The sequence below is a fragment of the Eufriesea mexicana genome, unplaced genomic scaffold (genome assembly GCF_001483705.2).
Source record: "Eufriesea mexicana isolate 0111107269 unplaced genomic scaffold, ASM148370v2 scaffold980, whole genome shotgun sequence".
Taxonomy (NCBI): Eukaryota; Metazoa; Arthropoda; class Insecta; order Hymenoptera; family Apidae; genus Eufriesea; species Eufriesea mexicana.
In genome coordinates, this window is record NW_016909127.1 from 281,866 (window position 1) to 293,737 (window position 11,872).

Below are 11,872 nucleotides of genomic sequence, written 5' to 3' on the forward strand. Positions count from 1 at the left end.
ACATTCTTATCATGTGGTTCATACATTGAGAATACCATAATTAGATTGTTTTATTAATTTAACTCATCGAATAAGTATCATCATTGATAAATTTCTCAAAGCATTTGAGTTGTTGAAATTTTCGTGTACGAAAAACGCGTTATAAGGAGACCGTGTTATAGGAGAACTGTTCCAAATTTCGCTCCGCGTTATATGGAAATCGTGTTATAAAATCACCGTGTTATAGGAGACTCGACTGTAGTACGAATTTAATAAAATTAATGAATTTCAATTTATTTCGAACTGTTCGTTCGTAAGTACAGTAGACTCTCGATTATGTGAATTAATAAGGAGATACACAGGTAACTCGATGCTTCTAAGCTTTTTCTCGAGGTTCGAATCATCGAGGTTGGATTGTGTTTCAGAGATAATCAGTAAGGAATACACGTGTTATTTTCGAACTATGTTAAGCTATTTTATTAGAAGAAAAATTACTTAATGCGATTACAATGTCGAGATATATTTCCATACACAAATTTTTTATCACGATATTTTTGCACCATTTTATCGTAAGTTCTTATGTTCATTTCTCGTTGCACGTAAACGAAAACTTCTCGGTGGAGATGAAAGCCGTGCTTGCGAATCCTCGGAGTCGGTCTTACACGGGGTTAATCCAGTGTTCTTGTATTGGAAGCTGCCATACATGTAGCCACACAGGGGGCAGATCATACGGACCTTCCTCGCGCGTTTCATTATCAGTGGTACGAAGCATAGTGGCCAACATCTGTGACGAATGAAAGTATTTAGCTTCTAGGTTGCAAATTTTATAAAATATATTACGAAACCTGGTGTATTAAATCTAATTATGCAAAGAAAGAAATAAGAATATTTGGATTTGAATACAGATTTAAATGCCTTACTAAACCTTAAATATCTGGAATAAAGATTTAAAGATCTAGCAATTCTTTCTTACGCAGTTTCAAACGAGATGAATAATATTGTAGAATGGCAAGCTGTGAAGGACACTAACAATGTATTAAGAGTAATAGCGAGAGGAATGAGTGTGCGGAGTGCATTCAGACGTTTAGGCGACTTCTCGAAAAGCGAGGGATAGCCAACGGCGGCATAGGGCCCAATGCGAAAGAACAAACGATAGCGCCAAATCCTTTTGTCGGAATATCTGTCCAATGATTAACCGTTCGAGTCCCAGAGGGTTTTGAAAAAGCACTGTCCAGTAATCCCAAGCGGCGCGATCGCGCTGCCTCTAAGTGGGTACGAGATGACCCAAGCAGCGCGATAGCACTTCTATTTTATGTCAAGATATCCCAAGCGGCGCGATAGCGCTTCCTTTATATTATGGCGATAAATGCTAAGTGGCACTTCGACTTGGACAGTCGGTGATGCACTGTCAGTTGTCGAGAACGCTCGATATGTGCTGGGTCTTCCCGACATGAAATTTGAACAGCGCGATCGCGCTGCTTGGGACGAAACGGTTAAGAAAGAAAGCATGTATACGAAAAGAGATAGATTTGGTTTTAAGTAAGGATGCAAGGACGCGAGGCGGTCAGAATAGAGTGTAGAATTGAGAAGAGTGTCAGAAGAGATTTAAGTTGAGACGTGTGAGAAACTTAGTGTATTAAATAAAACCTGTTTTGTTACAATAAGACAGTTATTATTTGTTAGACGCCCAGATCTCTGTCTACATAGAATCATTGTAGCCAAAAATCATATAATATACACAGTTTTCTGAGATGAACTGACTAAAAAGACTAGAAAAAAAAAAAAATCGATTTAAATCAGCAATTTTCAAACTTGTTTATCTCACACATATGTTATTTTTAGACAGTATTAGGATACGATGGTCGAAGTGTTCCTGCAGGGAACACTTCGTCAGGTTTAGAGGATCCGTTGGGGTCTGGCTATCAGATGGATCATACATAGGAGGTCGGGGCCAGGCCACGTGAAGTGGCCTCGTGCAACCCCGGCTTTCCCCGTCGTAAACCGAGGGTGACACATCCACGGAGAGCCTAACCCAAATGGAGTCTCTTCTACCTCTGAGCTTAGCGTGGAGGGAGTTTTCTGCTCCTTCGGGGGAGGCCCTTGCCTTCCAGACGGACGTAAAAGGGCCCGTTCTGGAAGATAGAGTTTAGTTGTCCCTTAGTTCGTGAAGAGTTGTTTAGTGCGTTGTCAGTTCGTTAACAGTTCGTTAAGAGTCTTTTAAGAGCGAGTCTAGTAAGAGTTGTTCGTTATTAGTAGCAGTCTTTAAGAGTTAATTAGAGTTGAAATTAAGTAAGATCCAGTCCCTAGTCTGTGGAGGTTTAGAAGCCATAGTACTCTCCAGAGACTGTAACTCTATATATAATTACATATAAATTAATTACTAAACTTCAGTAACATACCTAAAAATATAATACAATTTTTCGATCATATGACAAAACGATAGGAATAACTATGATTGATTTGCAGAAATAACGAAGAGAATGATAATTGTAGCTATACAGTCTCTTTTCATTTCTTAATCTGACAATTTATGGGAAATGGGATCAGAATTCCAAATTGGATATTTAATTACATATATGTTTTAGAAATTCTTATAGTATATACAAAGATTTTTATATATAATAATAGAATCGTCAAATTGAGCTTGTAGTTGTATCGTAATTAATTTTCTAATTTATGCACGCACAAATAATAATACATATAGGACTTAAGTCATAGTTATAATCATTGGCACATATATGTATCCTATATTTCATGATTGTGTTATTGAAAGTGGATCGTCGAGATATTCCTAATTAACCCCACATTTGCTTTATGAATCATTTTCCGAGAAATGCAGACCATAGTTGGTTCGCACGGTATAGCACGCCCATGGTAGCAATCTAGTCTAAAAGTACGAGTGTTCCAACTTCCATTTCAATAGTAATTTAAATATTTAGAAAGCGATGAGCTCAGGAATTAATCAGCGACGTTCTATGTGAATTTGGAATGTATAAATTTGGATTCCAATTATGAATATTGTTGACAATGGTTTGTGGAAAATTTAGTCCTGAGTGTCGAAAACATTAACGATGTCATCTCTGCACCAATCGCTCAATATATTAATTTACGAGTGCAGTTTATCGTTGGAATCGTTTATATTTAACACAATATTCGTTGAATAGGATTTACGAGACTAAATGTTACGTTAATGAACATTTGGGAAGAAATACATTAAAATTTTGTCGCGTTGTTGCAAAATAATATATATATTATATATTTAAAGAAAGTTGCCATATTTTTGCTGAATATGAAGATTAATACGAAAACAAACGATAATGCGTGTTTGTAAAGATATAACGTATGAGATATAAGATATGATACAGTGTAATAAAAATAATATAATAATATAAACATTAATTGACTATAAACGACTTTAAGGACCGGATTATTTTACAAAAATTGGTAGAAAATTACGGAATCTTTTTTATCATCGATTTAAAAGATGATACTCAATAATGTATCCTAATTAAAATTACGATGTTGATAATTTAGAAAATTCAAGTATACACGGTTTGTGTGAACTCGGTGAAGAACGTAGGAGCGTGTTAATATACGAGGTATTGGAAATTTTACACAAAATTAACCGTGTTAACGCGCGTATGGTCGTTAACTCTTTGCGGCATAGGATTTCAGATAATAAAATAGACCCATGACGTATAGAAATTTTGTTGCGTTTTAAATGAAACAAAATTGGTATATTTTTACTAATAAAGGAATCACATAATGTAAAAGCATAAAACCAGGAAAAGGAGATTGTCGCAATGAACCTTCCGCTTGCAACAATTGATGAACCTGTACTGGCATGTTGAACGTTGCCGACACGAGCGAATACATTTATAACATTTGTCGAAGGTATTACCAACTGCTTTACGTAAATATAACGAAATATAAACCTATGCGCATGCAGCTATTGCAATATTTCTAGGTGGGACTAAAAATGCCCCATCATGCATTACGGTGCATCAAAAAGGTGGGACACTTTTAATCCCAGCGTGCCCCAAAGAGTCAAGTGACAGAATGCCACATGTTAGACCAAGTTTCTATTAGCAATTTAGTCCTTTAACATAAGCGATGTGTTTCTAAATAAGTCAGTGGGGACGAAAATTGGATTCTGTGTGACTACGCGAGACATGAACGATCCTGGGCTAGTCAGGATAAGGATTTCCTTCCTGTCGTCAGAGTCATGCTTTATCTAAAGAAGCTTCTTCTGTTGATCTGGTGCAACTGAAATGCTGTCATCTGTTACGAGTTGCTTTCACATAACCAAACCATTAACTCTAAGAAGTATTGTTCTCTGTTAGACAGACTCAAGGTAGCGATCTTCAGAAAACTTCCGGAATTGGCAAGTAGGCATGTTGTCTTTCACCGTGACTATGCCAGGACTGAAAATCTCCCACCATGCATTACGGTGCATCTAAAAGGTGGGACACTTTTAATCCCACAATTAATTTTTTAATAAAATTATTAACAGAATCGCGCAATGCTTTGAAATTGGTGTTAATATATTGTAGATCAGACATATAACTAATCATAGTAAGTTTGATATCTGTTTTTGACTGTAACATAGAAGATACAAGGTATCTCGTCAATGGTCGCCAATGGCGCAATACGAAATACGAAATATCTCATTTGTCTGCAATGTGTTGATGGCTTATCATTTTAAATGGACAGAAAGTGTTTTATTTCGTGATAACTCGTACGTCAAAAACTAAATTATTGTTTACTAATATTTATAAAATGACATAACGAATATCTTGATAAAAATTTTGGTGGTAAATTTCGTAGTAACTGTTGGAAGTCAGCTACGCCCATGCAACGATGACGACATGTCTGTCGAAGGTTGCAGGGCATTACCGACCTTTGGACTCCATGGGGTCGGTTTTGAGGGCTTAAAAGGGCCTGCCGTCTCTCAGAGCTCCACAGGCTTCAGTTAGAAACCAAAACGGCTATTTATACATTGTTACCCATAGCGGCATCCAAATTAAAAAAGAAAGAAAAGAACTCTTACGTTTTAATTATATATCGTATAATAAACCTCTTACAAATAAGATTGCTATACATCTGAATACAGTTATTTCCCTGTGCGTTTGGCTATTTCCTCCACGAAATTCCCAACAGTAACGATTGAAGGAAACGTACCAAACACGACACTTGCCAATTTTATTAATTTTTCAAGAGAGGAAGAAAATATTGTACTCTACCATCTTCAATTCTTTTCTATCGACCTTGCAAATTTTCTTTACTATAATTCGTGGAGTACACCTTTCTCTGTCATACCAATTCCATGACGATGTGAATCTTACTTTTAACCCTTTGCACTCGACGATTTTTTCGCTAGAGAAGAGTAGAAATTTGAAGATTCTCTACTAAAAAAACTGACGATACTTTTTTCAGCAGTAAAACTGTTACATTACATTAAATTTGTTATATTAATTAATTTCGATCTTCCAAATTTTATGAAATGGTGACTGAAGCTCACCTCTCGAGTGCAAAGGGTTAACTCTTTGTAAAATATTGTATTGCTTAAAATGATAAAAAAGTTAACTTGAAAACACAAATAAGTTTTTAATGTGGTCCTTTTAATACGTCTAATCGTCCAAGTACTATATTAATAATTCAAGTTATGATAGTTTCATGGAAATTTATACGAAGGCAGTCCTTTTGTCAAAAATTGACAACCATAAATGTTCGTTCCTGCACAACTTGCAAAATTAGGCAATAATATGTCAAATTATGTTTAGCTCGACACGCAATCATTATCGTCAAAATATTTAAAGCAAATATATGCTTTAATTCCATATTTTTATTAAAATCCACTAATATTTCTGAAATTGTATATCATTTCCGTGAAGTTCTCCACGCCGTAGGGTATACATGATGAATTTGCGAATAAATTGAAGAAGCCGTAGTACAAGTTTCGAGGTCACTCATTAATCTTTTATCCTGACACGGAGAGCTGAACGAGCAGACTGGGAGCGTGAAATTAATTGTTGGTTACCTGCGCACCAGCCAAAATCTGTCAGCCCTAAATTCCAAATCATCACCGTTCGTGCATATCAAGAAAAAAATTTGTTACTCGTTAACCATAGTAACGGAATCAAGTTTCGAATTAAAATGTATTTCAAAATTTGAATAATTTATGATCGCTGAAATCTGTTTGTATGTATATGAGAGAAAAAAGGGAAGAAAGAAATGAAAGTAACGATAACGTAATTATAGGTTCTTCATGGCCAACAATTTTGTATTTATCATAAATTCATTGTTTTAATGAAATCTCTAATTTTAAATACTCATATTTCATTTAAAGACTTGAAATTGTCATTTCGCATTAAAATGGACCGGAGTGTCTGTTCTTAATGAAGCAATTGTTAATTCAAATTTTAATAGTTTATAAATTCAGATACTAAATTTTTCAAATAAACATTAATTTGTTGAGAGTTAATTAGAATTCGAAGTTCAATAGTTGATTAAAATATTATGAAATTTAGTAATTACAGTGACAATTTATTTCAACAATTTGTCTAGTATGAGGCAACTTTGTAAAATAATATTAAAACCGTTAATTTTATATGTTTCTAAGCTGTATAAATTATATTGAATTTATTGAAACATGAATGGTAACATTCAAAAATATATTTAAAAATATAATTAAGTTAAAGTGTAAGATTCTACGATATTATATTGTTCTATAACAAACCTATTTTTATTTTTAAATAAATAAATAACTTTTCAAAACAGAGAGACTTGTAGCAAACCATGCAAACAGTTTATTAATTTAATAAAACATTTCAGAAGTAAAATAATTCCTGAAAAATAAAATAATCTCATTCATCACGTTCGAGGAAAATTTAATAACAAATAAAATGTATTTGTACCATAACCATTTAAATTAATTCTCAGTTGCTTTCCACAAACTTAATAATTACTAATTTCAACTAGAAATATGTATAAGTATTAATTATTATAACATTGATTCATTGTTCATAAAAATTAACCCTTTACAGAAAAATTGTAATTCGAAGACTTTTTTCTGCCACAAAGTGGACGATATTTTTAAAACGGTAAATAAGAAATCGTATGCAAATTAAGACGTAAAATTATTTTGCTTCGATATCCCACGCATCGTGGGATAATTGTAAATTTGATATATTAATTAACATCCATCTTTAGAATCTGATTAAATGGCGACTGAGGATCGCCTCTCGAGGGCAAAGGGTTAACTCTTCTTAATTAAATCACAGATATTCATATTACCAAGGGAGATGTAATACCGAGAAAAAAAATATATCAAAAATTTCTCTGAATCTACACACTCGCAGGACTTTACTTACCCTAGAAGACAGAGGGCTCCAACATGCGAGGTCGTCAACTTGTCACCCCTAGCATGAAGCGTTGGTACCGCTTCTTTCCGACATCGTGGACAGGTCTTCTTCTCGTTGTGTGATTTCCATGTGTCTACTATACTCAAAATGATGAGCGATTTATTATTTGTTCCTTTAATACAAATAACTGGTATTTAAAGGAGAACGTACCACGAGTGGCATAGATTTTCTTCGGCTCGGTTTTTCTAGTATTGCAATCCGTGTTATAGGTACAATTTGGATCAGTTGTCACAGGGGTTGCCTTTGTCTCCTTTTCTTCCTGTATTACAGATATTTTATCTTACTACGTCGACTGTTTTATCACAACACATAGTAATATGCGCAGTTAATACATACAGGGTGTCTCGAAAAAATGTATACACACTTTAATACCTTATTCTTTCCAATTTATTTTTTCTTTTTTAGGTATAACCCATTTAAAATAATTGCTGATTTTAGACTAGACTTTGAAAAACGTAATAAAAAAATAAGTCTTCTGCATAAACGTAAGAAGAAAATAAAAACTGTTTTTATAATCACGCAAAGTGTGTATACATTTTTTTGGGACACCCTGTATATACATACGTAGTTGCAAATGAAACTATTAAATATTCTGTGTAGTGTATTAGTTTCTATGAATGGAATGAACAAAGAGTTCATTTTACAAATGGAAACTTAAATTTAATACAGAGTGTCATCAAGATTGTGGTACAACTGGTTAGATAATTATTCTGTATGCACTGTAATTCAAGTTAAAATAGAGAATAATTTTTGTCTTTTCTTTTTTTCCATTTGGAGCTTCGTTTAGAAATATTAGTTTCGTTGGAGAATATTCGTTAGAGAAATATTAGTTTGAAAATACAAATACTCGCGTATGATAATTAGTATTCGATTTTATATGTGTGAGGAACTAATAACACAGAAATAGAAATAAAAGCACGATAATATATAATAATGAAACATAATATAATATGACAGATATGAAAAAAAATGGATAAAGGAAAGTGGACTAGATTGCAAACTTTCACTGTACTACAATTATACAACTATACTTCACTATACTCCATGCGTTTATAGGCAAAACTATTTATTTCTCAGTTATTTTTATAATATTGTATTATTTTCTAATACTATTATAAAAATATTATAAAATTTAATAATGTTTTAATATTAAAACAATTTATAATACTTTATAATATCATTATAGTAGCAATGACAATATCAAGAATTTTGTGCTTCACTTAGATTAAATACTTTCAGCTTAAATGAATTCAAATTTTACCATTCATTTAGATCAAATGCTATTACTAATGCTAGTAACGCTAATTACCACGACGCCACTGATAATCCATGTGCTGGTCACCAATGACTCTCATGATACTTATCGTGTCAAAAGTCTTATACCATGTTATATTATTCTTATAATAAACTTATCAAAGATGAAGTCAAATCCAAACTAAACTCATAGTAATGCGTAAAGTTAGTTCTGTTTAGTTTAACCGTTTGGAAGATAACGCGATTAGTTCGTGTTGGATGAACGGCTTAGATTAGACAGATACTATAACAATCTTTCAACCTTGCACACTGTGGGACAACCGCAAACATGAATCAAACTTTTGCTCGTTTTTGAACGAGTCGCAAGGCTTTGTGCGGTTTTCTGTTCTATGGTGTGACTTTGTGCGATTTTCCACCCCGTAGCTTGCCACAGCCCTACGAATTTCAACTGACTCTGACTTAATAATAACAAAGTACTCAATTATGAAGCTTTATTACGTAAAGGATAAAGGAAATAGGAATAATGATGACAGTTTGGCGATGAGAGAGCTACGGGACTGATTGCTTCATTTTCTGAGGTATTAAATAAGAATAGAATTTTTAAGTTATATTAAATAACAATTTTTAAGTTATAATTGTTGCAATTAGATTCATTGTGTGTTGCATGTTTACTGATGGATTCTGAGTCCATTTCGTGTCTTCTCTTTTAACTCTACATGTATAGAGTATTTCGCACAACAGGTCACATGCATAATTTTAAAAAGGTAGAAGGTCAAAGAAAATTTCTTGGGGGATGATTAACCCTTTGCACTCGAGAGGTGATCTTCAGTCACCATTTCATAAAATTTGGAGATCGATATTAATTAATATATCAAATTTAATGTAATGTAACAGTGTGCGAGGTATCGAAATCAAATAATTCTATAATTCTATTATTATACAATTTTTTATTTACTGCTCAAGGAAGTATCGTCAGTTTTTTAGTAGAGAATCTTTCAATTTCTACTCTTCTCGAACCAAAAAATCTTGTCTAGAACAGTACCTTGAAATCTATTGCACTATGCTAGGTAGAAATATTGTTAATTCTTTTCACAAATTAGATATATTTGAAAAATATAGATAAGTTTGATTTAACTTTGATTCATCCTGAAAATTCATATTATGCAAAATATCGTAATATCGAAGGGTTAAATGGTGTTAAATGATGTATGAAATATTCTAAGTGGATGAAATATTCTCTGGAAGTGGAGATATTTCGAAGATTTCAAAACCAATATTTTTAAATAGAATTGTACATTTTTATTTGCTATAGAAATAAATGTTAGGGTGTTTAGGTTAATAGTTGATTAGTTTAGAGAATATTTTAACTTTATTTTTCCAATATTTAGAAATTGGTATTTGGATTGACATAAATCTTTGAATGTTTGAAAGTATCTCATATTTATCCTTCGTGTTACTCTCATATATTCTTATGTGATGATGTACTCTAGGTATATTCCTGATGTATTCTCGGATAGTGTATTAGTATATGCTTCCTGAATTGCAAATTTTGAAGTCTTTCGAATTTAAAATATCTTCATTTGTGACACGAATCTCATATATTATACATCATATCTATTACAAATTATGGTTCGAGAATGTAAACAAAGCATCATAAGTGAAAGATAAAATTTAAAAAATATTGTGCAAAATAAAAATTGAATTTTCTTTGTAATAGTATCACCTGCAAATGTGCCTATAATTATGAAAGTGGTCTAAGTCATCGACTTAAGAGGAACGATTTTATTATTTATTTCGTGTTGCATTCATTTGTATTACGATAAAATATATTTATTTTCTACAAAAAAATGAAGAATTGAATCGTCAGATCGAGTTTGTAGCTTTATTGCAATTAATTTTATAATTTATGACGTATTTAAATTTCTTGTACATTTTATAACAGTTAAGAAATTAATATATTTATATAATAATATTTAAATATTGACATAGACAATAGAGTTTTAATAGTGAAAAGAGGTGTGAGCGTGTGATTGTGATAAATTAATTACAATTTAAACTTAATGAAATGTCGATAACGAGTCAGACTCGTGATATTCAGGTTTGGCCCGAAATGTCGATCACGAATCAGATTCGTGATATCCACGTTTGACATGAAATTAAGCAACGAGCCTGACTCGTGATATTCAAATTTGGCCTAAAATTTTCATCACGAGTCAGACTCGTGAAAATAGTGTAAGGGATTAATATTTCAGAAGCAAATATAAGTGACTTAGACCATTTTCATAATCACAGGCACAAATATGAATTTATCAATCACGCTTTGCAAATTTATCTATACCATTATATTACTAATACTACAACTAATTATTCCAAAACTGTATAATAATTACTGTAATTATATCACATATTTGTAATATAAATATTTATATTATATTAATGCATTGTATAATATTCATTACGTTCAAAAATATGTTATCAACATTTTGATAAAATTTCTGGATATTCAGAGTTTACATTTTAAATCGCTATAAATCAAACGAAACTGAATAAAATTGACCCATCTCGAAGGAAGGATATTTCATACCTGTGACAAATAATAGCTAGAATGTTTGGGATGAGATTTACGAATATGCGCAAGGAGTCCGTTTGTGTCTTTTCCTTTGCTGCTTACACGTTTGTCGCAGACAGGGCACCACGTAGCTGCGTACGGCTGTGACGAAAATGGAATATAATGTAACGAACGATGTTATTGACTGCTAATCTGTACGGGATAGCGAGAGTTTCCGATTTTGGTTAGCTGTTGCTTAGGAATAATACGATGCACTTTTACAAGGGGATAAAACAACCTGTGTTCCGTTTATCATATTTTCGAACACGCGATGCTTTGTTTCGTCGCGAATTTGGTGGACATTTTCATGGGAAGGATATTTCGAACCAACTTTTCCTCGTAAAGTTACTTCGATGAGGTTAAACCATGTACGAGCAGAAAGGAGAGTATTGAACTTAGCTGACACATCGTGTGATCGCGTGGTACAAATGGATCGATCTTGTTCGATAATATTAAATCGATTATTTTTGTTCATTCTCTACACTCATTCCCAGAAATAGAAAGCCCGAGTCAAGGGAACAACTGTTTATTATCAGCGTTCCGCGACTTGCGGATATACCTAACTTTAATGACAATACGAAACTTTAACGAAGCAGCACACGACTGG

The 11,872-nt window shown here is 32.9% G+C and overlaps 1 protein-coding gene across 1 annotated transcript; it reads right to left on the reverse strand.

Moving 5' to 3' along the window:
- Window positions 1-543: 543 nt before the first annotated feature.
- Window positions 544-11,521, reverse strand: LOC108547288 (uncharacterized). The gene is made up of 5 exons (XM_017899738.1): window positions 11,504-11,521; window positions 11,242-11,367; window positions 7,554-7,662; window positions 7,353-7,479; window positions 544-763 (listed from the first exon to the last, which is right to left on the reverse strand). The coding sequence occupies exons 1-5, from the start codon at window positions 11,519-11,521 to the stop codon at window positions 544-546; spliced, it is 600 nt and encodes a 199-aa protein (XP_017755227.1).
- Window positions 11,522-11,872: the final 351 nt, after the last annotated feature.

Excerpts from the sequence above, each read along its gene's own strand:
- LOC108547288 (XM_017899738.1), bottom strand. Across the intron at positions 7,663-11,241 it reads CTAGCTATTATTTGTCACAG|GAAGAAAAGGAGACAAAGGC; the intron begins GTATGAAATATC and ends TCTGTAATACAG. Across the intron at positions 7,480-7,553 it reads GAAAATCTATGCCACTCGTG|TAGACACATGGAAATCACAC; the intron begins GTACGTTCTCCT and ends TTTTGAGTATAG.